A 25,903-nucleotide genomic window follows, 5' to 3' on the forward strand; every position below is an offset into this window, starting at 1 on the left:
GGGGGGGGGGGGGGGGGGGGGGGGGTGTCCCTGTTTGTCTGGGGCGATGTGTTTTGCTTTTGTGTGAGGCGGGTTGAGGTGTAGGTGTATGTGATTGTAGGGGGTATAGCAATATATTTGAGGTTGGGATGGTAATATCCGTAATGTACGGTGTTTCCATGCTTTATACCTAGGTTAATTCGCCAAAAAGATGATGGAAGGTGTGGAGGGGAAATCACGAGTGCGTATTTGGGCGCTGGTGAGGGCTTGTCGTTTTTTTTCGTCAGTCTTCGATGGAGAGAAAAGGGATGGCAGATGTGAGGGGTGGGTATACATGTAGGGCTATCTCTGACGTCGGCCCGTATGTCTCTATAAGAGAGAGAAGAAGAAGAAGAGGAGGAGGAGGAGGAGGAGGAGGAGTTTTATAAGTTTTTGAAAAAAGAAGAATTAAAACTCTCAACTGTATAGATTTCTGAGCCTTGTGGGGAAACAAAATCCTGGAGAAAAAAAACCTTATTGCACTACTTTCCTCTATGTCGGCGTATATAACCGTTTAGCACATGTTATGTGTTCTATACTGATGCTTGTGAACAAAGTCGCGACTCGTAAGTTAGGCTTGTTATCAATCCTTATCCCATAATCTTGCGGCGTATATAAAGCGCCACCGCTCTTACTCTGCAGCCTCAAATTGGTGGATAATAACTTCTAAATCTGTCACCACTTTACAATCACTCAACAGTATTCGCAAAGAATATACGCATGTTTTTATTATCTGTGCATAGGTAGCATAAGGTGGCGTAACGACCTGCCCCATTTTTATTCAACATTTGCTGGTAACATCAAGGATCTTTTCACTGCCGGCTCGCATGGCCAGGCTCGGCTTTACGCACACGTCAGGCGGGGGGCGGGGGGGGGGCTCATGACCAACCATTCGAAGTCGCATGTAAACTGCAGATAGTCTTGATTAGTTGCCCTACTCCGGTTGCTCTGACTGGATTTATGTCTTGGTTTCTATATATTTGCAAGTCGGCATGACGTTGTGTTTAACGAATAGAGTAATCGCCATTGCCTTGGCCCAGTGTGTTCTATGAGACATGTTGTAAGGCAAACAGCAAAACATGTGTTGCACTCTAATAGGGCGTTGCTCTTTATCCGCCTCAGCCTTACCGCTATTGCCTTTTTTTTTCTCATCTTCTTCTTCTACCACTATTTTGAAGGCCCTCATGATTGAAAAGCTGAATGAGGTCAATAGGAGCAAAAAAAACCAGCCTTAATCAAATGCCTTTTGCTGTGCTTCGGTAGCAGGCCTTGCAAACAAATAACTGCGTGCAAGTTTCTTCCTTGTATGTTCTTCTAATCTCCGAGGTGTATGTTGTGTTTATTATCGCGATCAACTTTTGCATAATACCAGTTGAGCAGCGCGGACCCATCCAATCCAATTACTAGATTATCGGGCAATATGTGTCGTGAAGTTCAGTGCGATTGGCAGTCCAACGCATAAGGATTGCGGACATACATGGATGACATACATCTTGAGTCAATATTGTGGGGCGAACTGCGGACCGATATCAACGGCAACGAAAGTAAAAGATACGGTATTTAGTACACCTGTGGAATGCCTTGAATGCAATTCCAAATCAAACACACAAGAAAATACGTGGCGTGGAGATGGGGACTGAGATCTTATAGGCTAGAAAATATACGCTCGTTCTATTTACTATTATATGATCGTGTATATAATATCCTAGCTATCATGCAAGTATCAACTTTACTTCGATCTTCTTTTGAGATTTATATCTTATGAGAGAACCAAAAACTATAATATTTAGTATCCTAGCTTTTCTTTTCAGCAAGTATATCGTGTCCATAGTTCTGAGATACGTTGGTATCTTGAAAGTATAAGAAGAGGGTATAGGCGGTTTAGTTGCTGTTTGGTCTTGGGTGGAGGGTGGAGAATGGAGTTTAAGTCAAGAGAGAGAGGGAAAAGAGAAGTGTTATAGCGATGTTTCTTGATTTGATCTGTAGGAGTTTCTCAGCCGTTTTTCCTTTCTTTAGAGTGAGGGGGATATGCGCCTGGCTGGTTCCGAAAGGTGGTAGTGGTGGGGGGGAGGGGGGAATTGGAGGTAGTTTTATGAATTTCCATGTATGTTACCATGTGATATGAACTTCAAGAAAACGAACCAGTTTTTTTTCAATGAAAATCGATGTGAGATGATGAGATTTGTTCCGGCGAAAAAAAAAGCTCAGGTGCATCATCGAATGTACATAGTAAATGGATCGAGGAAAAATCGATAATCAATGATTTCTAAAATATAAACTACATAAGAGAATACAACCCCGCATACATCGCTTCATGATGCTTAATCTCCATATGTAACTGTACATACACTAGTAACAAAAAAGGATCTCCATGATATCACTTCGCCCATCGACTTTACCCCACTGCCTTCATGATTCCCCTTTAACATCTACATGCGCCATGTCAACAAAGTAAAAAAACCGCTCATTCCTAAAATCAAACCCACACATATAATACATTCCAACCCTTCAGCTCCTCTCACCCCTTACTTCTTCGATGTTTTCCCCTGATACTCGATATCATACTGAAAAAAGCTATCCCAGATACTGCTTTTCCGTGCATGCGGTTCTCTCCGCGGGTTGTTGGTGCTTGGACTCGCCGTTCGTGTGTCAGTCGGGCTGGCCGCTCGATTTGCGACGGGCGAATTGTTCATTGAGCGAAGACTGGATAGCAGGGTCGGCATGGAGGATTTGCGGGGAGATTGGTACTGCGAGACGGATACCTGTTGCAAGATTCGTTAGCTGGTGTGACAACCATGGGGCTTTGATAGGGGAGCTTAGATTTACAGGAAGCAAAACCTAAGGTCCCCAGAGTAGGTCGCGCACATTGCTTCCGTTTCCGTCGTAGGCGGTCTTGTCTGGTTCTGTGCCGTTTGTCTCTGTTTCTCGCAGGTGGCTCGGTCCATGGGCGCCGGCTGGGCTTCCTCCTCGTGTTGCGGTGGCTGAGTTGGGGGTGGAATTGGCGCGCTCGCCTGGTGATAGGGCTTCTGCCGAGTTGCTCTTGCCTGCTAGAGGGGCACTCTTCTTACTAGTGCCACTACTGCGACGGCTGTCGAGTGATTTACCGAGCTGTGTAGCTGGGTCCATCAATGATTTCTTCTTTGACTTCTGCATCTCGCCTTGCCCAGTTTCAAGGCTGCTCTTGACGGTCACGGCGCCTTTGATGCCTGGGGTGCCGGGTGCCATGGCTTTCTCTTCGGTGGCTTCCAGCAAGTACCAGCGCAGTCCATCGGAAAGCTCAAAGGGGTTGTCATCTTCAAACGACACTGCATTGCTCGAAGCAACAGAGCGATCGTCTAACGATGCCCGAGGTGGACCATCCAGGGTTTTCGAGAGGTCAACAACACGCTCTTCTACTTTCGATATGCGTGCTACAAGCCACTCCTTTCCTCCCAATCGATGTGTGTCTTGTTCGCGAAGGAAATAGTGCGGCGCACCGACATTGAAGGCAGCCCAAGGACGATGCGCGTTGTTGCGGGTTGGCAGGAAAAGGGCGAGGTCACCTTCCTTGAATGAGCGATACGCAATCTTATCGTGCGAGTCAGCCTGGAATCGATGTGCTTTGTCGCGGTATGCTCGGGCTTCCTTTTGCCACTTTCGTGCTGTGTGCTCCATATCGCGCATGCGCTTGGCAACAGCGTCGCTGAATGTCTCAATGTTGAAGAGATCCAGCTTGGAAATCAGCTCCTGGTAACGCTGGTCTTCCTCTTCTGGGCTCATCGCTTCTGTCCACTGAAGGAAGTGTAAATCGCCTATGTCTTCTAGGAAGCGCTTCAGAGGAGTAGGCGAGGGCGCGGTTGTGCTTCGGCTGATGCCTGCACTGGTATCGGCCATGACAGTGCTATTGCCAAGTTTGGACGCCCTCTGCAGTATCATTTCGCCATTTTCGTGGGTGATGACGAAACCTAGTGCTTCCAGCAGACGGACTAGGCGCTCATGTTGTGTGTACAGGCGCTGGCTGAGATCCTTTGCGCGGGTCATGCGTTGGTGGGTACGCGACGAATCTACCTCTTCCAGCTTGCGCAACCTCTTCTCAGCGCGCATGAGCTCGACATCAAGGCTGTTGGCATGGGAATTCTTCTCGGCCAACTCTGTCTGGAGACGACCAACCTTGGCTTCCTCTTCCTCCACCCGCTTCCGCAGAGCTTCAGAGCCAGTTTCACCCTCTGCGAATTTCGAACGAAGATCATGCAGGTGGCTCTTCTCCTCTTCGAGTTGTGCGGTAATCGAGGCTGCCTTTGCCTTTTCTGCATCTAGATCTTCTCGGACCAAAGCAATTGCCTTCTCATGCTCAGCCACCTTGGTGTTGAAGTTGTTTTCTTGTTCCTCAATCCTGGCATGAGCGTTCTCGTTGTCGGATTTTGCCACTGCCACGGCCTGCTGGAGCTCCTTCTGGTAGTTCAGTGACCGCACAGCCACATCCTCGAGCTGTGCAATAAGTGCCGAGTGATCGTCAGGTACACTTGTGCCAGGCGAGAGATGGTTGAACACTGTAGCTAGCGAGTCGCGTTCTTGTGCCCTGGCAGCTTTGAGCTTGATGATTTCAGCCTGCAGTGCTTCAGTCTCCTCATCTATGCGAGTCTTTTGCTCAGCCGCTTCCTTGCGCGTCTGCTCTAGCTCAGCAGCGAGTTCTTGTACTCTGGTATCGACACCGATTCGCTCATTGTCGCGACTACCGAGAATGCGATCCAACTCGTCTTCAGCCTCCTCAATCCTAGCCTTGTAGACTCGAATCTCATCTTCTAGTGACTTTCGCTCCTCGGCAAACTCCTTCTGTTGCGCTCGCATATTCTCCATGATGTTGTTTGTAGTAGACATGGCCTCTTCGAATCGACGTTGTTGATCAGCGTCCTCATCCCTCCGTGACTGGGCTTCATTTTCAAGCTTTGCACGAGCTTCCTTTTCGGCTGCGAGTTCTTGTTCAAGGCGTAGGATGCGACGCTTATCCTCTTGTCCTGTGTTTGTCGAAAGCCGCCTGGAGGAGATGGAAGAACGTCTGGAGTTTTCTTCCATAGGTCTTGGCGATGCCACACGCGCTGTTGGTGTTGAAGGTTCTGCTGCATCAGGGATACTGAATGATGGAGGTGCACCACCTATAGAGAGCCTGCTGACAGTATTTTGGCGATGTACAAGGTCTTCCAGTCGGCGGACACGGCTCTTGTAGCCTTTCAGCTCCTCCTCAAGCTTTGCATTGCCTTCCTTCAACACGCGCAACTCATCATCGCCTCTCATCATAAGATGTGAACCTCTGCCAAAAGCCGGCTCATGCACACTACCCATTTTGAAATTCTTTGCACGCTTTATTTGTTGCTTTGTAGGGCGGTCCAAATCTTTAATAGCTTGCGCAAATGCCTCGGCTTCAGAGTGTTGGCCATCGAGTCTTTGAAGGTCTTTGAGGTAGTCTCGGAGCTCTTCGCGGGTGACTGTAGGCCAAACCGTCTTCTCAGGCTGTACGTTCATTTCAAAGCCTAATGTGCCTCCTTGCACGGCTTCCAGGTTAACAACATCAGCAATCGGCTTTAGCCATCTCTTACGCCGCCGCTCTTCTTCTTCCTGGAAGGTTGCCATTTCTTCAGCGAGTGACGATGTATCTCTTTCCATCCTCTCCATCCATTCTCGCCTCCGGACAGCTTCAACGAGTAGCGTGCCGTATACGTATGGTAGGCGACCGACTAGAGAGATGAGCTCAAAGGCTGCAACCCCCTCCTGCGGTATGCTGATTTGCTCGAGATCTGCGCTCATACTTGCTATAAAGGATTCAATATTGGCGATGCCCTGCATGCTTTCGACCGAGTTTCTGATGGCTGCATTCTTTTGCTCCACAGCCCGTCGCACGAGATCGCTCATTTCTACACTGTATTCCTGTATGGCAGGTAGGAAATTTCGGGTATGCAACAAAGCCATCTTGGAGACTTGCGCAACTGATTTGGAGCTTGCCTCGAGCCCCATTACATGCTCAAGGTCTGATTCGACCTTTTTTGCTACTGCGTCGATTTCGTTGTACAGGCGGACGGGCTCTTCGGTATCGTCAACCACGGATCGGCTCTGGCTCTGGCCAACAGCTCTCAACAAGTCGTTGTAGTCTGCTGCAATCTTCTCTAGCTGCATGTTCATCTTGTCCATACGCTTCCCAAAAGCCTCGCGTACGCGCTGGCTAGTTGCCGTGGCTATCTTGACCGCCTCGACATCGAGAAAGTCCTGGAGCGTCTCACGAACAATCACATTGCTGGGTACATTCTTTGCAGATCGCATCTCCTTGGCCAAAAATCGCTTGAAGTTCAGGATAGCGGAAACTGTTCCTAGCTGTGCAAAATCCCTGTCCAGCCTCTGGAGGTTGTCTCCCGCTTCCTTCTCTACCCCATCATACCACTCCTTGGCTGCTTTATACTTTTGCTCCAACCCCTTGATATGCGCATCGTGGTTTCCAACCGCGACTTGTGTAGCCCTTTCGATGGTCGCTTGCTCGGCAAAGTGCTTGGAGGCTATGCGTGACATGGAATGTGACTTCTCGAGTAGCGCAAACGCCCAGTTGCGGCGGGCTTGGAAGAGTGCTTGCCATGCTCCAAGGTCCGTGTTGCTGGCGAGATGATTCGGCGCATCGTCGGGAGTGAAGTGGTCGGGTAGAAGCGTTGAGGATATGGCAGCCTGCGGGTTGTTCGAGATCTCGCGACTAAATACAAATATCTCCTTCTACAAACACTCGTGTTAGCATGCGGTGGACAGAATGCAGTGTGCAGAACGGATGACTTGCCTCTGTCAATAGCGCTTGTAGCTTGACATGTTTGCCTTGGGTTGTGAGCAAGACCTGCTGCTCGGGCGGAATCTCTGTAGTCCTTGAGACCCAGTACTTGAGCGCATCGACCGAAGTAAAGGCAACCGGATCAGCGTCAAGACGCTGGCCCGTATGAGCTACAGCAATTTGTAGCGACATCCAGCTCTGCCCTTTTTGCGTGTTGGAGTCTTGTCAGGGCAGCAGCAGGGGCGAGATGGGGAGTAGAGTGTTGAAGCGTGAGCACATGGGACCAAATACCGCCAAGCATGGTTCACGCAGGGATCTGCGCATGGGCCCCACGACACTGCATCATGGTGAAGGTCAGGCTCGGTCAGATGAACCAGGCCTCGACTGCAATCTTGGAAACACACGGAAACAATATCGAACAGCATGGCAACACGGGGCGATGTCGACATGGTCGACGTGGGTGCAAAGACACAGGATGCGCACGACGACGCGGATTTACTACAAACAACGCACAGCGACGCGTTCGCGTTGTCTGATACTGAGATGTTAGCCCTGCAGCTCTACGACCAGCTCAAGGAATTGGAGCTGCAGCAGAGCCTCCTACAAGCGCAACAAGCAGGCACGTTGAACATGTCAAATCGGGTTAAGCAGAGCGGGGATTAATGCAAAGTGTAGCACAAGCGCATGACTTCTCGGCGCTCCCAGATGACTTGGTGGAGGAGCGCCTGACCATAGCGCAGCGCGAAGCTATGGAAGCGAAGGCAGAGTACGAGATCAGGAACAGGATCACGCACAATGTACTGGTCATGGATCCGGTGCTCAAAGCTGTTCATGGGGGCGAGCGGACTCGATTCGCCGAAAAGTTGGTCTCACGTTGGCTGTCATAGTGCGTGGTTGTCTAATGGCCTACAGGCGCCTGCTCCCACTCGTGACCGAGAACGACACAATCGCCATGACCCATGGTGCTCAAACCGCCAAACTTGCTTCTACTACACGTGCTCTGAGTGCAGCAGAACAAGGAAACATGGTTGCGAACCAGAAGAATCGGGAGCTGGCACAGACGATGCTTGCTTTAGCCGAAGAAATGAAGGCGCAATCAGTGCAGGATATTGAAGACACGCAGCTGCGCAGCCAGGTGGATGCTGTCGAGAAGCAGCTCGCAGAGTCCAGACGAAGGGTGAAGACGCTCAAGGGGGTATTGTCAGGCATGATTGTGGGGAGTGGGATCAACTGGGCTGCAGACGAGGGCTTGACGGAGCTGGTGATGGATGACGAGGAGGACGGGTGAGCTTGTGGTGATATGGCAGGATAGATAGAGGATGCATGGTGCAGCCGCGGGGGTCAAGGGCAGGCTGAAGTGGGATTGTCGGGTTGGAATGGAGCTGGGCTGCCTCAGCGGATGCGTGTAGCCAACGTTTGCAGTCTTCTTGTCGAGACGTGTATGTGCGCTGGGTGGTGTTTGTTGACTGAGGACGTCATGGGCGGTTGCTGGAGCAATGGGGCAGCAATGGAATGGAGCAGTGGCGGGCTCGCCCCAACCTCTGGCCGACTACGGTCGGGGAAGCGACGGGGGCGCGGTGCCGAACCTCTGACGGGCCGGTCTAGGCGTTGGCGTGCCTGCATGCATGCATACCTCGCCTCGCATGCCGGTCTGCGTGCCTGCCCACCCAAGAGCTTCTTTGGGGGGGGGAGTGGCTCGCAGGGCCGCCTGGGCAACAAGAGACGGCGCTTTGTGCTTGGGGGAGCAGAGCCAAAGGGGGGAGGACACTTGGCATAAGAGGCGCGGGGCAGTGTAGTGTGGTCATGTTGATGGGGCAGGAAAAGAGGCAGAGAGGTGTGGCGGCCAAAAGTGGGCGCATACACTGGGCCATAGATAATACGTCGGTACGTACGGAGGACAGGGCATTCATTACAAGGCAGGCAGATAGATGGGCATAGTCAGGTCAGACAGTAGGCTGGGTAGCCGTCACCAAGGCTATGGGCACGACAAGCTGCGGGGTCGGGCACATGAGGCAGGCTGGCCAGTCAGCTCGGATGGTTCATGGAGCTCGTGTAATAGCGAGGGTTTGGTGAGGCCATGGAGCCGGGCTGGGTGGCCTCTGGTGGTCGGGGAAGAAGAGCAGGCCGCCGCGCTATTCGAGATAACGTCAACCAGGGCCGCCTCGCATGTGCCCAACGAATGGTAGACCATGCTCTTCTGCGTGCAATCTAACCAAACTTGAAACTCGCCAGGAGAGAGCAGACGAAGGGGGCGCCCAAGCATGATGCGCGTCCGTGTTGGCCGCGCGCGCTGCGAGGGTGGGTGCAGGCGTGTTTTGGGCGCGGGCGCGGGCCTGGCACACTGGGGGAGACGTGAGGGAGATGGATGGATGGATCAAGGCATTGCTCGTGTCGCCGTCACTGTCGCCATTGCAATCATCGTCGCCTTCGCTTCTATAGATGCTGCAGTCGCTCTCGCCCCCCAACAGGCGGAAAAACGACAGTGCAGCGTGTGCCGTGCGGGCGAGAGTTGGTGCGGTGAGGCAGCGCAGCTCCCGGTGGACAAAGGAGGGGTGGTGGTCCGGGTGCGCTGCTATGCCATGGCTGCAAAACAAGCGTGCTTACCTAATGCCCTCGCCCTGCCAGGCCGCGCTGTGAGGGTCCTTTGCGGCCCTCGCTGTTTTCGCTGCGTGCTCACCAAAACCTCGCAGTGTAGACCGCCCATACAACTCTGGCCTGCAAAACCTTTGGTGAGTCGTCCCCGCCTGCAAATGCCAAAGTCGCTTCATCACCAGCACCCCTTTTCGCAACAACACCCTTTTTGCACGCGTTTTCCCGCCCTATTTCGCCCTTCTACTGCTCTCCCAGCCCTCTTTCTGCATTTCTGGCGACACCTTCGCATTCCATTTCTTTCGTCGTCGCCATCACCGCGCCCACTATCCACGCCCATCCCATACTGACCGCAAAACAGACCTTTATCAACCCCTTCGATTTTGCTGAATCCGGCAACTTTGGTGAGTACTTGCTCCTTCTATCATCGTAAAATCGCGCATCTTCGCGTCGTGTTGTGGTGTTTTGCGACCGCGTCACTCCACGCGCATACCAGCCCTGCAACCACCATTGCCATTGCCTACACCTTTACCACCATCTCTCGCCTTTGCCAGGCAACACCGCTACCCCCCCGCCTTCACCCGCAGTACCGGCGTCTGCATTGCTCACCTCGTCTCCCTTGTTTTGCTTTTTGTCCAAAATCCCTCTTTCTTCTCAACCACCACCCAGCTAACCCCCAGCAATAGCACATCAACCAACACCATGCCCAAGGAGAAGACCACTCGCAAGGCTGCGCCTAAGACCAAGGCCGAGAAGAAGAAGAAGGGTGAGTTTTGCTCACGTGCTCCCACTCTCCTCCTACCCTGCTAACTAGTTGCAGACCCCAACGCGCCCAAGCGTGGTCTTTCCGCCTACATGTTCTTCGCCAACGAGCAGCGTGAGAAGGTCCGCGAGGACAACCCAGGCATCAAGTTCGGTAAGTTGATGCTTGTTAACCCCTCGTCCGCTCTGTTTTCTAACATTTTGCCCAGGCGAGGTCGGCAAGCTTCTCGGTGAGAAGTGGAAGGCACTCAACGAAAAGCAGCGCCAGCCCTACGAGGCCAAGGCTGCTCTAGACAAGAAGCGCTACGAGCAGGAGAAGGCTGCTTACACAGTATGTTTTTCCCCATCCCCTGCAACCCAAAATCATGTGCTAACAAATCTAGGCTGCCGATGAGGAAGAGGAAGAGTCCGAGTAAAGCTTATCATCGGAGGTCCTGGGCTCGGGCTTTGCGGCCCGCCTCTCTCTCTCTCTCTCTTCGATTTCTTTTATGTGATCCTTCCTAGGCTTTAATGGGTTCGTGAGTTCTGTCTCGGACGTGGGTGTGCGTGTGTATCTCAGTGTCTTCGGCTAGCCAAATCTGTGTGGTTCTATTTGCGATAAAGGGACCGGTCACAGTCAGTCTCATTTCCAGCGCTTGTGACTTGTTCGGTCATGATGTTTGGGGGGGGCGTCTTCTTCCTCCCCATCTTCAACCCTTCTTTTTTTCTTCGACCTCGTAAAAGGGGAAAGAAAAGGGGCAAAAAGCATCACGAAGCTCATGACCAAGTCTATGTGTACACTAGTCTAAACTTTGCAGTATGGAGATTTATTTTGCTTGCTGCTTCTATAACTGTCGTTCTTCTACCGTCTCACGTGATTTCTTGTGATGTATGTAACCTGCAGTGAACAATGCCCGGGTCTCCCAGATCAAATCCACAGAACCCTCCCTTTTCCCAAGCAAAACCAGTCACAGTGAACTATACATGTCGCCTTTACCACATGATACCTCGCAACCAGGGTAATTCGCATTCCCACTCTTCGTTCCCCCCCCCCCTTCTTCCCCTCCATTCCCTTTCCCAACCAACCACCCAAATATCCCCCTCCCCTACCAAACCCTTTAAAATCACACACCCATATATTTCCTCCTATCCCGCCGTCACCCCATCGAATTCAAGATCAAAACAGTCTAGATAGCGTCGTTGGGCTAGTGGCTATGCTATCGCCTTCCCAAAGCTCCATTGCATGTGGGAATGTTATAAGGCGGGGATCACGGGTGTAAGTATTTTCCAGAGGCAAGAGTTCGAACTGGTGGACTGACATGTGGTGTAGTCGAACCCCGTACGGCGCATGATTGTTTCTTTTTTTGGTTTTTGATTTGGAAGGGAAGAAGGGGGAAAGGGGGGGGGGGGGGGTGGATGGCACGGAGGAGAAGTAAGATAGATCGGGGATTTTTTTATCACTTTTTTACATTCTCTTGTCAAATGCATGCGCAATCGTGTGACTATCACAGCGGTAAGTATTGTGTTTTAGATTCAACTACACGATTTCGGTGCATGATGTGGATATCTGGATTATTCATTTCAAAGCATAGAACTGCAAAGATATGCAGTAAAAGTTCAAGTCATAGCAAACATCTTCACCACCGGATACGATAAGCACGAATATGATATAACCCAAATTCTATAACGAACCTCGATACACACTATTTTTCTTTCCCAATCATACACACGCTACTCCCTCTGCAACACCACCATAACACCCATGATTCCCAGCATGACTTGCTTAAGCCATGGGTGCTCGCTCAGCAGAATGGTAACGTATCCCACAAACGGTATGAAGCCAACGACACTTCCAATCACATCCTCCTTGCGGTTAAGGAAAGACTGTCCGCGAGCATACAGCTCCGTATCGTCTGCAAGGTTATTGTCACCTTTTGTGAGGAGTCGGAGAGGAGTTTTACTGCATCAACATCATTAGTACGGATTCTTCTTTGAAACGAAAAAAAAACATCCCACATCCCCAAGCCAATGCTACAAAACTCATAAGACAAAAGAAGTATCACTCACCCTCCACCATATCTCCTAACCACCCTATGCACAATCGGGATATCCTTGCCCTTGACATTGTACACGACAATCTCCCCAATCTGGGTATCTAAGCCTCTATTCCATAGGAACAGCAGGTCGCCTCGCTGGAATGCGGGCTCCATGGATCCAGACAGTACAACGACAATCGGTGATGGAGAGTCGGCGACGACAGAGAGGCCTTTCCACATCATGAACGCGGTAGAGAGCACGAGCGCAAAGTTGAGCACCTGTGCGGCGAGTTGCCGCGGTTGCATGCCTGCGACACCGAACATAGTTGCGGGTTTGCGTGTATGTAGTAGAGCGAACGTTGTAAGATCCGCGGTGGATGTCGTGAGGTTGGCTCGTCCCTTTTGCCGAATTCCCTATTATGGAGGATTGATGTGTCCTTTTTCGGTTGTATGCGTGCGTGTGTGTATTATGGACAGTGGGCGAACGGCGCAGCGGGATTTGGCGCGTCGTTCGTTGGGAGGTTATGGTCGCGGAAGCGTAAATGCCAGATGTCCTTGGATTGGTTGTTGCGGGCAGCTTAGTCAACTCCCGAGCTGTGGGCGACCAACTCCGCAGGCGCTATACGAGTTGCCGTTGCCAAGACAATGGGTGTTCAAAGTATATGCGAGGGTTGGAAGGCTACATGGTGGTTAGCGAGAAAATTGATTCATATTTGGTGAGCTGAATACTTACTGTGAGAATTGTTGGTGAAAGAGTGGATAAGTGGGTGATATAGCACAGGTCGTTGCAACAAGCTCTACAGTCCGCTGCTTGTCCATTTCCTTGCACATGGCACCCTTGTAGTCGAAGGGACTAACGCTTAAACTTACTAGTACCAGAAATACGCCAACTAAGTATCCGGCCCTTATACTAGTCAAAGAATGGTCCAAGGAAATACGATTTCGAGATTCTGGGAATCAGATGAGCGAGGCAGTGTCAGAGAAGATCAAGTAAGAGATGCATCGTGTAGCGACTATCGTAGCATAGGTTCGAAGAATCCTCCCTCTGATGGCGCGCTGCGCAACACTAGCTAGTGTCGTAAACTGATGAATCTGATAAGTATCGAGATTGATGGAAGTCGAGTTTAGCCGGCAGTTCAAGGAGTGCACTAAAAGTGAACACTGCAAAGCCCGGGTCTGGGTAAAGGTACCTTCAAGGAGCGACGAATGCAGGTAATAGACAGCAAGGTTATTCAGAAGTCCCCCACCTATATAAGTGCATCTCACATCAAACTTTCTCTGCCACCCGACTGCACCTGGGCTTGGATAACGATAATCTCAGTACATGCCAAGCAATTGAACTACGACAAGACCATACACCAGAAAACTATGGAGCAGTTAGATCCTGGAAGCCTGGTTCAATATCAGGGCTCAATGTCTTCTTCATCATCATGGCCAGCAGTAGTTTGTACAGATGACATGGCACCTAAGGATCTACTGCGAAGCCGCCCATGCGGTGTTTCGACAGTTCTTATATTGATTCTAGGCAGCCTAATATTGTGAGTATCTCTCGATAAACCCACAAACATGCTAACCTAAACAGTCGCTGGGCAACTCTAAGAGATTTGAGCGAATACGATCCGTTCGTGCCAATTCTACAGGGAGAAATAGTGGCAAGAGTACCAGGGCTGGGAGATGCATATGGGATGGCCAACAACCATCTCGACTCTTCCCTGGACTTGGAGTACTGGCGGGAGAGAATGAGGGGTACTATAACCATTGATTCTGATCTCGAATCAGGCTCTGGAGACTCCATGGACACTGAATTCCAGCAAGCCTTGCGCGAAAGCCGAGACGATTACTTGTGCAATAATCCTGCAAGTAGAAGCTTGCTGACACCCTCTCAATCGCCCCTAAAAATACTACCAAGTCCACAAGTTAGTCGTACTGTTGCAACCCAGAAACCTACTAGACTCTTTGGAGTCTCCCTAACCAACAGCACTATAATAGACCTTACAGACGAGGAAGACCTTACGGACGAGCCTAACCCAAAAGGAAAAGAGCCAGCCACGAAACCTCTCTTCCAGCAATCCTCCATCCTAGATAGCACCAGCCTCTCTAACATTCTAAAAAAAAAACCAGCGACACCGTAGACGGCGAACTGTAAGTCCCCCCCTCCCCCCAAATCTTCAACCATAACCCCCCCCCCCCCTTTACATAGAACTCAAAGCAAACAATTCATCCACATCCCCGTCGGCGCCCCACCCCATCTCCGCGTCCTCCCCCAGCAATCCCTCTGGAACAGACCCTACTTCCGCGACCCCCGCCGCGGCCTCAACCACTTCGACTACATCGACAACACATGGGTCCTGCGCCACCCGGCCCTGCACCACATCAACCCATCCGACTTCGACTTCGCAGCCGAGTACCTCGAGAGCGACGGCTTTGGGATCCGACTACCACTCGACCCCGATAGTAGTAGTAGCGAGGATTATAGCACAGTGCTGGAACAGTGCCACGCAGCGTGGAACGTTGCTGATAGCCTCGATATGCACGATCTTATGGAGCATGTGGTGGATAAGCTGGAGGCTATAAAGCCGGGTAGGGATGAGATGATGGTGTTTGCGTGTCGGATTTTCGGGAAGAGGGGCGGTGTGGATTTGCCCGGGCATTATCGGCTCAAGGAGTATCTAGCCAAGTTTATTGCGGAGAATTGGTGGGAGTATATTCGGGAGTTGGGGGAGTGGTTTGTGAAGAGGTTGGAGCGGTTGCCTGAGTTGGAGAGGGATGTGTGTAAGAAGCGGTTGGAGGTGTTGAATGAGCGGTTGGATAAGGAGGATGGGGAAGAAGAGGAAGAGGAGGAGGAGGAGGAGGAGGAGGAGAAGGAGGAGCAATGCGAGGAAGATATGGAGATTGATTGAGCAAGTCTTTTATGAAGGGATCATTACCAACGCGTAGATAATGGCGTAAGAAAAGTGTGATGGCCTTGTGCATCCATAGCGCTCATGTTACTATTCAAAACTTGGTTCTGTATCCTGCAACAAAAACCAATTCGAACCAGAAAAGACATAGCCTGAAACATCAATCAGTCCAAATCCATATTCCACAACACTCCATAAGAGCCTGAAACTACGATTAAGACTCATGGCAGGTTAGTCCGAATCGCTTTCGAATTCAGGTACATTCGGGTCTGGCGGAAGCACACACTGTTAGTCAGGGATCGTCTATATGCCACTAAGTTTATAGCACCCACATACCTCTTAGTGCCATGTACTCAAAAGTACCACCAGCCTTCTCCATCAAGTTATCTTTTACTAGAGCCAATTGCTCGTCTGGAAGTAGGGTATCCGTATCTGCCATGTCGACTGACAGGCGGATGCCTTGGTTCCCCGGGCCCAATCTGTCTATGAAATCTAACAAGCCATCCATGGTAAACTTTGAGATACCAGAGATGGTGACGGTGCGGAGATTGGGCAGGCTGGCTAGATGTGGAAGTACATCGTCGTTAAGCTCCAGCCCGCTGACGTACAAGTCTTCGAGCAGGACGAGATCGGCGACAATAGTTTTGAGATGATCGTCGCGCAATACCTCAGGAAGGATGAGGTGCAAATCGCGTAATTGGCGGAGCTGCCTCAAAGATTCAACGAGAATATCAAGATCGTCGCGAAACATGCCTTCTGTGTCGCCACTTAGGAACAATACTCGTAGAGAGGATTGTTGATGCACGAGGGCCTGGTGGAACGACTTGTGGTCTTTGAGCGTGTAGGAATCTATCTCCAGACTGCTGAGTTGAATCTTTTCCTCTAGCAGTACTGGTGTGATAATGGCGGCCCCGGACTGAAGTTTGGAGAAGCTGAGACGCTGGAGGTTTGAACACTTTTGCAGCCATGATATGGTTTCGAGAAAGACATCGTTTTCGGTTGCCTCGAGGTCAACGGTGCCGTGGATATCTTCGATACGCAGTGTCTTCAAAGCCGTACATCCTTTTAGGAGAGCCAGGTGCGGTATTGAGTCTTTGGTCACACATAGGCGAAGATCTTCAAGCGATTTTCCATGGTTGCTCAGTGCGAGGAAGGTCTCGGCGCCTGCTTCAACATCGCTGATGGTCTGTAGCGTTTGCAGCGTATTAGGTCGCATAGAGGAAAGGAACTTGGCAAACTTTTGGTCATTGTTAGTAGAGCGCCATGTGTAGATCATCAGAGAATTGAAGTGTGGGCAATGCTCGTAGATGGATGCGTGGACTAGCTCGTCTTCTAGTGGTTTGCCATCCCATAATTCGAGGCTTTGTAGCCGCGGGAGACGCGGTGTCCATCGGACAAGAGCACCAGGTTGGACTCCAAGGTGTTAGTTGTTTCTTCAATTCACTTGAAAGAGCTTGTACGTACGTTCCCCACTAATCACCTCGAGAGTAGGCGTGTGTTGTGTCACCACTGCAGAATGTCAGAATTTCGAACACAGTACGAGATGCAGGTCGCAAGCACACCTTCACCAATGGCATCGATGACGTCCGCTGTCTTGATTCGCGTAAACTTCCTGCCTTTGATGTTCGTCAGGGTCTCTGTCTTCTCAAATTGCTTCAGTGGACCAGCGAAGAATTGTCTATGGGTGTTAGTGTCTTGGTTCAGATGGCCTGGATGAGACTCGACCGACTTTGAGATCTTGGCCCGGAATTGGTCGTCTTCGAGAAGGTAACCGAGATCGCGGAAGTCAAGCGATCTGATATAACGACAATACGGGAAAAGAGTGGCGCCAAGGCTCGAGGCAACAATGGACCGCCATAAGATGGACCATTTCTGGATAGTGAGCAGATTAGTGGCGGCCGGTAAACCGTAGAGATCTTCCCCGCCACCCCGAACCGGTGCAAGATGGTGAGATCTTTTGTTCGTATCAGCAAAGATGATAATGAACTGAGCCGGACTGGTGTCAAGTACTTGTACAGTTGAGTTAACGCAGGGACGGCAAGGGCGCGGCTCGCACAAGCGCAGTTGAAGAGGGTATCAAATTGCTCCTGGCTGGCGAGTTCCTCGCATAAGAGATGTAAGATATCGTCTGGGAGCACCGCTTGAGCCATGACGTCTTGGATGGGCTATTCATGAAGTTATGTTGTTTACCATACCCCGAGTAGCAGGCGCGATGATGTCAATACGCTAGCGCGTCAAAAACGCGGTCTTTCCGCTTTCGGCTGCCTCACAAGCGCTGCTGTATGACATGCACTGCCCTCGCCACTATGCGAATAGTCATACGACATGGTCGTTCTCAACTTCACCCTCACCCCCGAGGCGGCTTCTAAGGTCCATGATCTTCTTGTCTGTCTAGGCAAATTCAGCGACACCGTAGCCATCGAAGCGCGTCGAGAAAAGGTGGGTTTGCCCTTCTTCCTCAAAGTCAGCCCGTCGTCTCATACGTTTCATATCAGTTCACATTCACTGCACTCAACTCTTCCAAATCCGCATATGCCGCCGTTACTTTAGATGGCAGGCAATTCTTCGCCAGCTATGAGTGTGTCCCAAGCCATGGTGGACCTGAGGGTCGTTTCACGTGCAGCATGTACACCAAGGCCCTCTTGTCAGTCTTCAAAGGGCGCCTGTCCGATCCAGCAGGACGGGATGGTGCGATAGACCGCTGTGAAGTGAGCGTGCAAGAACGAGAAAACGAGACACAATGTCGGTTCATTGTTAAGATGGTTTGCAACCCGGGTGTTATCAAAACGTACAAGCTCACCTACGAAGCTGTGGATGTGATGCATGCGTTGTTTGATCGCTCTGTAGCAAAAAATCGGTGGACCATGCATGCTGGCGCTGTGAGAGAGTACATTGAGTATTTTGGTACCAAAACAGAAATGCTCGACATATTTGCAGGAGATGACGGTCGCTGCGTATTCAAGAGTTATACCGAAAAGATCTCCAACGGAAAGGAGATCTTGAAGCACCCACTTGTTACAGCCGTGGCCGTCAACACATCGGATTTCGAAGAGTTCGTCGTACAAGCCGGCATGCACATCATCATCAACGTCAAAGACTTCAAAGCCATTGTCATGCACGCAGACACTCTGAAGACGAACCTGAAAGCCTTCTATTCTCAGCCAACCCGACCGCTACAGTTCAGCTATGGATGCGATGGTCTGTTTTGCGAATTCACGTTGATGACTTCGGGCAACTACACAGCTGCTCCGCCCGCACCTCAGACAGCACACAGCAGGAACACACCTCGTACGCCGTCAACAACGACAATGGAGCGTGAAGGTAGTCGCAGTTTTCAGTCTGATATGCCTCCACCAGTACAGCCGGCATCTCGGCGCGAGGGTTCAAGCCGCCTAGGATCTCGCCAGACCTCAGTACAAGCGCCGTCGCCACATCGTGATCCCGAAAGTCTTTTCGTACCTGAAGATGAGGATGCGGCATGGGCGCCCATGGATTATGAGAAAGAAGAGACCCTTGGTTGGGATGCCAGTGCAACCCACGATGCATCAGCTTTCCCAACCTTTACAGATAGCGGCAGTACTTCAAGGGCAAATACGTCCGAAAACAATGAAGTGTTCGAGCCCACTCAGCGCGTATCACAGGTTAAGGGATTGTGGTAGCCAAGTGGCATTGATGGAAACATCGCACAGTGTAAGGAAAATTACTCGAAAATCTCAGCAGACGCCAGATAGATGGACTTCAGATAGCATTCTATACATTTTTAGACACTACGACATAACGGCACAATACGATATGTGTGTAAAGTAATACATAAGTTTCCAACACCTCTTTTTTTTATTTTGTCACTAGAAGATGGGTACAATGTTACCAAAAGTACTGGACAACTGCCAGTTTATATAAGAAGCCGAATATTTATGATTTGCGCCTATATCGTTTTTGTAGTGTCCATGTGTGCCGGCAACATGAAGATACGACGGAATGACGTGGGTCTCGCGTACCTACCTATTTACCGGCGGATGGTGGGGCTCAAAGAGAAAACGGTAGACTCCCACCACTCGAAGCCCGCAGTCTGGGAACGAAGCAAATTCTCCATATATTCAAATTTCAATTCTTCCGAATGCCGCCAAAACGTATCCTGGTAATTGCTGGCTCAGATAGTTCGGGTGGGGCGTACGTACGCATACATGCATCCGCCCCTCCTTCAATCAGCCAGTTAAACTAACTATCCACCCATACCAACAGCGGACTAGAGGCTGATCAGAAGGTTATTGCAGCACATGGCTGCTATGCTATGACTGCTACTACCGCGTTGACAGCACAAAATACGCTAGGTGTGCAGGACATACATCATACACCCCCGGACTTTGTGAAGAAGCAGATTGATGCTGTTTGTGATGATATCGGAGTCGATGTTGTCAAGACTGGTAGGTCTACAAATAGATGATAGCAAAATGTGTTGGTTTCAAGACGATAAAGCTCACGTCTTACAGGCATGCTTGCATCAGCAGAGACGATCAAGATTGTCGCTGATGCGTTGAAGAGACATAGTATTAGCACGAGTGTTGTTGACCCTGTACGTCCTGGTTACCCTATTCATCTGGATTATTAGACATGACCAATCATCTAAATCACATTTTAGGTAACGGTATCGACATCAGGTTCACAACTCCTTCCCGAAGCTGCAGTTACGACACTAATCGAACATGTTTTCCCTCACACAACGCTTCTAACACCAAACCTCCCGGAGGCAAAACTTCTTTTGAAAACTGCAGGCGTTGAAGTGCCGGACCCGCAGAACGTTGATGACATTGTCGCGATGGCACGTCATATCCACGAGAGAGGACCCAAATGGGTGCTACTTAAGGGAGGCCACCTACCATTAACACGCGGTCACTTCGTCAGTAAAGAGGAAGCGGACCGGGAGGTAGTGCTAAATGTGCTGGTTGGAGATAGTGGAGTCACCTTGATAGAGAGTGATTACTTGCAATCGAAGAACACCCATGGCACAGGTTGTTCACTTGCTTCAGCGATCTCGTGCAACCTTGCTCTCGGTATGCCTATGATCAAGGCTGTAAAGGAAGCCAATCGATACATTGAAGCCGGAATCAAAACAGCGACAGATATCGGGCGGGGGAATGGACCGATCAATCATTTCCATTCAATATATACTCTCCCTTTCACTCCTGGTAACTTCATCTCGTACCTACTTGATCGAGATGAAGTGCAAATACCGTGGAAAGAGTATACGGAGCATGAGTTTGTACAGAGGATGGGAGACGGAACACTACCACTTGAAAAGTTCATGTACTATCTTGTGCAAGATTATCAGTTCCTTGTAAGTCCTCTAGTCCATCCATGACAGGTAGCCTTCTATCACAGAGACGGCTGCTGATCTTGTAGGTTCAATTTGCAAGAGCTACCGCTCTCGCAGCATACAAATCCAGCAACCTCAATGACATTGGTCGATCCGTTCAACAGGTTGTCACTCTGCAAGAGGAAATTCAGCTTCACATTGATTTCTGCAAAGAATATGGACTCTCTGAAGCCGATATTATCAGCGAGGAAGAGGACCAGGCTACCACGGCATACACGCGCTACGTCCTTGACATTGGCATGTCGCAAGACTTCCTTGCCTTGCAGATAGCCCTTCTCCCTTGTCTGATAGGCTACGGCATTATTGCTAAGCGGCTATATGAGGATCCAAACACAGTCAGGACGGGCAGTAGGTACTGGAATTGGATCGAACAGTACGTAGCGGATGAGTACAGGGGTGCGATGATGAGGGGAAGTGAGCTTGTGGAGAAACATGCAGCAGGCCTAAGTCCAAGCAGAGTGGAGGAGCTAGCTAAGGTATTTGTCCATGCGACTAAAGTAAGTACTGATGGCAAATTGAGTGCTTCATGATTGCGCTAACGGAGAGCAGATGGAAAGAGGTTTCTGGGACATGGGCTTGCGGGCTAGTAAAAAGGTTTGAATTGAGTTGAATTGAGTTGAATAGATGGGCAGTGGATGCATGCCATGTCACCCTGTTACCAGCCATAGGCCATGCTTCCATTTCAGCATATTTGTTGCAACGGAGACACTATCCTTTTATAAAGTCAATGCATCGACGACGAAAGGTCCGTGGGGCAGCCTCTATCTGAAGCGATGAATGCATTGCTTGTTGCTGGTGGTGGTGGTGGTGGTGGTGTTGTTGTTCTTCCTCGTTCGCTACGTGTCGGGCGTCATTCGCATCAGAGCAGCAGCCCCACCAACAACAATATGGAGGCGCATGTCAAATTTTGCAGCCTCTCGGTGGAATGGTAGTGTATCTGCAGTTCGGCCCAAGAGTGGCGAAATGGATTTCTTGGTGGCTTCCCCGGCCTGATAACGGCAAGTTCAGTGCTAACCCGAAATGGCCAGACCCTTCGCCCTAGCGCCGCTAGCGTCTCAAAAAATGTGCAAGCGCAACAGAGGCAAGGCAACTTTTCCTGGCGCGTTCTGCCCTTTCACTTCTTCTCTCATACACCTTCGCCCTCTTCTATCAGTGCTTCTTTTATCGCACAACCCGTGACACTCTTTCTGTCGCTTTACAACATCTTAATATACACTCGCGGTCTCAGATCTCGAAACACGTTCTCTTAGACCGAACGGCGCTCCTTTGACGCCAGTCTCTACCAAACACACACACATCATGTCTTACGGCGGTGGATATGGCGGCGGCGGTCGCGATGGCGGCCGTGGCTACTCAAACGGGTACGACTACAGCAATGCTGGATACGGGTCTTATAGCAACTCGACAAGCCAATATGCATCGTACGGGTACGACGATTCATCCCCTTTACACGGGAAAGGCATCACAGTCGTGCTTCATGGACACCCTCCATCTGCTACATTTCTTTTTTCGGATTCTACGCGCAGTCACAGTCCGGAGGCCGCGCCGCTTTGCTTGCTTTTGTATGTCAAGCACGCGGTCACGTACTTGCTGCGACAACGTAGAATTCTTCCTTCGTCACACATCACCTCTTTTCGACATTTGCTAACAGTTTTCTTAGTGGCGGATACGGCGGCGGCTCCAACGGCTACTCTGGTGGTGGTGGTGGTTACGGCGGTGGTGGCTATGGCGGTGGCGGTGGCGGCTATGGTGGTCGCGATGGAGGTGACCGCATGTCGCAGCTCGGCCAAGGCTTGAAACAGCAGCAATGGGGTATGTTGATTTGCACCAAAATTTACGCAAAAATAGCGCTAACGTCTGAACAGATCTTGATACTATGCCCAAGTTCGAAAAGTCTTTCTACAAGGAGGATCCCGCAGTCACCGCGCGCTCCGAGGCTGAGGTTGCCGAATACCGCAAGGAGCACCAGATGACTGTCAAGGGCACAAACATTCCCAAGCCAGTCACAACCTTCGATGAGGCTGGTTTCCCATCCTACGTTATGAACGAGGTCAAGGCTCAGGGCTTCGCAAAGCCTACTGCTATTCAGGCGCAGGGTTGGCCCATGGCTCTCTCTGGTCGCGATGTTGTTGGTGTTGCTGAAACTGGTTCCGGAAAGACCCTCACCTACTGTCTTCCCGCCATCGTCCACATCAACGCCCAGCCTCTCCTCGCTCCTGGCGATGGTCCTATCGTTCTCATCCTCGCTCCCACACGTGAACTTGCTGTCCAGATTCAGCAAGAGATTAGCAAGTTCGGAAAATCTTCGCGCATTCGAAACACCTGTGTCTACGGAGGTGTTCCCAAGGGTCCTCAAATCCGTGACCTTGCCCGCGGTGTTGAAGTGTGCATTGCCACTCCTGGACGTCTTATTGATATGCTCGAAGCAGGAAAAACGAACCTCCGCCGCGTTACTTACCTCGTTCTGGACGAGGCCGACCGCATGCTTGACATGGGTTTTGAGCCTCAGATTCGCAAGATCATCGGACAGATTCGTCCCGATCGTCAGACTTGCATGTGGTCGGCTACATGGCCTAAGGAAGTCCGCCAACTGGCTGCTGACTACCAGAAGGACTGGATCCAGGTCAACATTGGTTCCATGGACCTCTCTGCTAACCACCGTATTCAACAGATCGTCGAGGTCTGCACAGAGTTCGAGAAGCGTGACCGCATGGCCAAGCATCTCGAGACCATCATGAGCGACAAGGAGAACAAGATCCTCATCTTCACAGGTACCAAGCGTGTTGCGGATGAAATTACCCGATTCCTTCGTCAAGACGGTTGGCCGGCGCTTTGTAAGTTGACCTTTTCCTGGTCGAATAAACACTGCTAACATAGCTTTAGCCATCCACGGTGACAAGGCGCAAAATGAGCGTGACTGGGTCCTTAACGAGTTCAAGACGGGCAAGAGCCCAATCATGGTTGCTACTGACGTAGCTTCCCGTGGTATCGGTATGATTGCAAACCCCCAACACTCCCTCTTTCCCAACCCCACCTCAACTATTATTATGCGTGAACTGCCATTGTGCTCTGCTTAGGTCGTCTTGTGCGCTTGTTACACTCGCTCCCATGACATCGTCCAGGGCTTGCATCTCTCTCGAATCTGATCCCCAGGGATCCTTGGTCACGCTGGTGAGGCTTATAGTCTTCGCTACCTTCTGTTTCTGGTATTACCGTCGTATTACTGAAGCAAGCTGCCTGAGATATCTGACTTGATTAAGTCGCAGTCTCTTCCAAGGGTTTCCTAGACCAGGAGATATCCACAGCCTTCCCACTGGACTTGATGCCGTGATCTTCGTTGTAGCGCACAGAGACGGTTGCATGCAACATACTGCAGCTTCACGCGATCCAATCATGATCGTCGTCCGCTCTGTTTTTTATCATTCACTAACCTTTGCTTTCAAAGATGTTCGCAACATTACTCACGTGTTCAACTATGATTACCCGAACAACTCGGAGGACTATGTCCACCGCATTGGTCGTACTGGTCGTGCTGGCGCTAACGGAACTGCCATCACCCTTTTCACTACAGAGAGTATGTATATTCATGCCCATTGCTGACTGTCAATTGCTAACAACGACTCAGACTCCAAGCAAGCTCGTGACCTCGTCCAAATTCTTACAGAGTCCAAGCAGCAGATTGACCCCCGTCTTCATGAGATGGCCCGTTACGGCGGTGGCGGCGGCGGTGGTCGCTGGGGAGGTGGCCGTGGCCGTGGAGGAGGCCGCGGCGGCGGTCGTGGTGGTGAGTTTTGTTAGCCCTTATGACAACAAACAGACTCTGATTGGTACATTAGGCTGGACTGGAGGTAACGGTGACCCCGTTCGCAACAGCCGCTGGTAAACATGCTGTCGATGGCGCTCGCTTGTCACGTCATCAGAACGATGAGCATCGATTTCAATCCTTGTTTGGCGTTGGAGGTCGTCATTTCAGACTTGCCATGTTTCCATCCCTTTTCCAAGTGCGGCTGAAAGCCGCTGCACGTTCTCAGGCTCTGTCGTACGCTGATACCCCAAGGACAGGGCTGTGATGTCGGCTTGGCAGAACAGTTCTCCTGCATATTAGACTGGTATAGGTTTCCTTGTTTATGATAGCTGCATGTATGCCGCAGCTGTCCGCAGTCATTTCGTCACGTTGCATTGTGACGCCGGCGTTTATGTTCAGAAAAAAGAAAAGTTTCATCAGGTAATAGTCAATATAGAATGCATTATGTCTATAACAATTCTAGTTTGCCGCCTCATTGTGTTGTGATGAAATGTGTTGCGCGTGGACTACCATTCGAGTCTTAATTAAACTGCTTTCACAAGTTGAAGTTGTTCCAGTCATCCTATATATTTTGTAGAACTTAATTGTTAGTCCATCCGGTACTATTCCTCTGCCTATAACCCTGTGCAGTTGATGTTAAATTTTTCCGTTATTTTCCGCCTTATTTTTTTTGCTCTGCTAGGAAACATATCGAGTTTACTTACAGTAATCTCTAGAAGTAATACTTGTCCCGTGTTCTCCATAAGAGAAGGGGAAAAATACAAATGGATAATATAACTACATATAGTTAGTCAAACATTTACAAAGATTGGGAATTGAAGTACATATTTTTTTGTTTCCAGCAAAGAAGAAGAAGAAGAAAAGAGAGAGAAGAGAAGCGAGTGTATAAATCAAGATATCGGTTCATACACCGGTGTTCTATCAAGAACCGCATGTATGCACATATAACGCATTATCACAGCTGTACTGCAGATTCACCCCCCCTTTCCCTTTTCCCCAGTCCCTGTTTCCCTAAATATTAACGCTACCCAATCCCACATCACCCATGACTACCATTCTAGCCCTCATATTTCCATCTTTCCCCCACCCCCCTTCTTTCTTGTATCTTTTTTTATTTTAAATAGTTACACAGCACTCGCTTTTACCGATCGCTGCGTTGGGAAACCTCCACGAACGTAAAAAAAAACAAAACTACAAGGGTATGTTTGAACGGTAGATTGCGGTGTTGGAGCTAGAAACAGTTATGAATGATATGTGTGCGTATACTAGTTAATCCTCCTGATTGTGGGGGAAGTAAAATTTTTAAAAAAAAAAAAAAAAGGAAAAAGATTCATGTGTGGTAGAGGGGGAGGGGCGGATGATGGTCGTATAAAGGATGTGGATAAATGTGGGTCATGTATTTGGAAAGAGGACAACATGGAGTGGAGTAGAGAAGAAAGGAAAAGTGTGAGTGGATTTACTGCCTGAGATGCGGGTTGAGGTTTTAATGGTGTAGACAAGAGGGGAGGATGTATAGGGTGGGTATGCGTATGGAGGTTGGGGATATGGGATGTGAAAAGGAGGAGTTGGTTGCTGATGTGGGATGCGAGGGATTGCTTTTTTTAAAACTTGGATGTGGGTATGTGGGGAATGTTCGGATACAGTGGGATGTTTGATTTTGGG

General features: G+C 50.2%; 9 protein-coding genes across 9 annotated transcripts; 6 read left to right on the forward strand and 3 right to left on the reverse strand.

Annotated features, from left to right (window-relative positions):
* Nucleotides 1-2,856: 2,856 nt before the first annotated feature.
* Nucleotides 2,857-6,988, reverse strand: COCSADRAFT_163371 (uncharacterized protein; the record flags this gene model as incomplete). The annotated part of the gene is made up of 2 exons (XM_007705127.1): nt 2,857-6,747; nt 6,836-6,988. 2 exons carry the CDS (start codon nt 6,986-6,988, stop codon nt 2,857-2,859), a joined length of 4,044 nt encoding a protein of 1,347 aa, XP_007703317.1.
* Nucleotides 6,989-7,203: 215 nt separating this feature from the next.
* Nucleotides 7,204-8,346, forward strand: COCSADRAFT_39666 (uncharacterized protein). Its single transcript, XM_007704889.1, has 3 exons — nt 7,204-7,415; nt 7,472-7,658; nt 7,709-8,346. Exons 1-3 carry the CDS (start codon nt 7,220-7,222, stop codon nt 8,082-8,084), a joined length of 759 nt encoding a protein of 252 aa, XP_007703079.1. The 5' UTR covers nt 7,204-7,219; the 3' UTR covers nt 8,085-8,346.
* Nucleotides 8,347-9,215: 869 nt separating this feature from the next.
* Nucleotides 9,216-9,797, forward strand: COCSADRAFT_237749 (uncharacterized protein). Its single transcript, XM_007705128.1, has one exon. It carries the CDS (start codon nt 9,376-9,378, stop codon nt 9,733-9,735), a length of 360 nt encoding a protein of 119 aa, XP_007703318.1. The 5' UTR covers nt 9,216-9,375; the 3' UTR covers nt 9,736-9,797.
* Nucleotides 9,798-10,087: 290 nt separating this feature from the next.
* COCSADRAFT_98214 (uncharacterized protein) lies at nt 10,088-10,563 on the forward strand (the record flags this gene model as incomplete). Its single annotated transcript, XM_007705129.1, has 4 exons — nt 10,088-10,151; nt 10,200-10,301; nt 10,357-10,478; nt 10,531-10,563. 4 exons carry the CDS (start codon nt 10,088-10,090, stop codon nt 10,561-10,563), a joined length of 321 nt encoding a protein of 106 aa, XP_007703319.1.
* Nucleotides 10,564-11,533: 970 nt separating this feature from the next.
* Nucleotides 11,534-12,711, reverse strand: COCSADRAFT_149327 (uncharacterized protein). Its single transcript, XM_007705130.1, has 2 exons — nt 12,194-12,711; nt 11,534-12,086 (listed from the first exon to the last, which is right to left on the reverse strand). The coding sequence occupies exons 1-2, from the start codon at nt 12,484-12,486 to the stop codon at nt 11,858-11,860; spliced, it is 522 nt and encodes a 173-aa protein (XP_007703320.1). The 5' UTR covers nt 12,487-12,711; the 3' UTR covers nt 11,534-11,857.
* A 909-nt stretch (nt 12,712-13,620) lies between these two features.
* On the forward strand, nt 13,621-15,062 carry COCSADRAFT_163375 (uncharacterized protein; the record flags this gene model as incomplete). The annotated part of the gene is made up of 4 exons (XM_007705131.1): nt 13,621-13,700; nt 13,745-14,005; nt 14,284-14,304; nt 14,372-15,062. The coding sequence occupies 4 exons, from the start codon at nt 13,621-13,623 to the stop codon at nt 15,060-15,062; spliced, it is 1,053 nt and encodes a 350-aa protein (XP_007703321.1).
* Nucleotides 15,017-17,212, reverse strand: COCSADRAFT_202308 (uncharacterized protein; the record flags this gene model as incomplete). The annotated part of the gene is made up of 6 exons (XM_007705132.1): nt 15,017-15,331; nt 15,399-16,475; nt 16,527-16,571; nt 16,625-16,740; nt 16,792-17,016; nt 17,073-17,212. 6 exons carry the CDS (start codon nt 17,210-17,212, stop codon nt 15,294-15,296), a joined length of 1,641 nt encoding a protein of 546 aa, XP_007703322.1. The 3' UTR covers nt 15,017-15,293.
* Nucleotides 17,213-17,359: 147 nt separating this feature from the next.
* Nucleotides 17,360-18,885, forward strand: COCSADRAFT_124255 (uncharacterized protein). The gene is made up of 2 exons (XM_007705133.1): nt 17,360-17,501; nt 17,558-18,885. Exons 1-2 carry the CDS (start codon nt 17,388-17,390, stop codon nt 18,719-18,721), a joined length of 1,278 nt encoding a protein of 425 aa, XP_007703323.1. The 5' UTR covers nt 17,360-17,387; the 3' UTR covers nt 18,722-18,885.
* Nucleotides 18,886-19,179: 294 nt separating this feature from the next.
* COCSADRAFT_174289 (uncharacterized protein) lies at nt 19,180-24,319 on the forward strand (the record flags this gene model as incomplete). The annotated part of the gene is made up of 14 exons (XM_007705134.1): nt 19,180-19,232; nt 19,305-19,486; nt 19,553-19,635; nt 19,702-20,397; nt 20,463-20,933; nt 20,986-21,022; nt 21,665-21,863; nt 22,088-22,248; nt 22,302-23,116; nt 23,156-23,270; nt 23,320-23,427; nt 23,882-24,010; nt 24,062-24,220; nt 24,273-24,319. 14 exons carry the CDS (start codon nt 19,180-19,182, stop codon nt 24,317-24,319), a joined length of 3,255 nt encoding a protein of 1,084 aa, XP_007703324.1.
* Nucleotides 24,320-25,903: the final 1,584 nt, after the last annotated feature.

The sequence above is a fragment of the Bipolaris sorokiniana genome, assembly GCF_000338995.1.
Source record: "Bipolaris sorokiniana ND90Pr unplaced genomic scaffold COCSAscaffold_13, whole genome shotgun sequence".
NCBI classification, from domain to species: Eukaryota; Fungi; Ascomycota; class Dothideomycetes; order Pleosporales; family Pleosporaceae; genus Bipolaris; species Bipolaris sorokiniana.

Excerpts from the sequence above, each read along its gene's own strand:
- COCSADRAFT_39666 (XM_007704889.1), top strand. The coding sequence starts at position 7,220 with ATGGCAACACGGGGCGATGTCGACATGGTCGACGTGGGTGCAAAGACA. Across the intron at positions 7,416-7,471 it reads CCTACAAGCGCAACAAGCAG|CACAAGCGCATGACTTCTCG; the intron begins GCACGTTGAACA and ends TGCAAAGTGTAG. Across the intron at positions 7,659-7,708 it reads CGGACTCGATTCGCCGAAAA|GCGCCTGCTCCCACTCGTGA; the intron begins GTTGGTCTCACG and ends AATGGCCTACAG.
- COCSADRAFT_237749 (XM_007705128.1), top strand. The coding sequence starts at position 9,376 with ATGGCTGCAAAACAAGCGTGCTTACCTAATGCCCTCGCCCTGCCAGGC.
- COCSADRAFT_149327 (XM_007705130.1), bottom strand. The coding sequence starts at position 12,486 with ATGTTCGGTGTCGCAGGCATGCAACCGCGGCAACTCGCCGCACAGGTG. Across the intron at positions 12,087-12,193 it reads GTTAGGAGATATGGTGGAGG|TAAAACTCCTCTCCGACTCC; the intron begins GTGAGTGATACT and ends ATGTTGATGCAG.
- COCSADRAFT_124255 (XM_007705133.1), top strand. The coding sequence starts at position 17,388 with ATGGTCGTTCTCAACTTCACCCTCACCCCCGAGGCGGCTTCTAAGGTC. Across the intron at positions 17,502-17,557 it reads TCGAAGCGCGTCGAGAAAAG|TTCACATTCACTGCACTCAA; the intron begins GTGGGTTTGCCC and ends GTTTCATATCAG.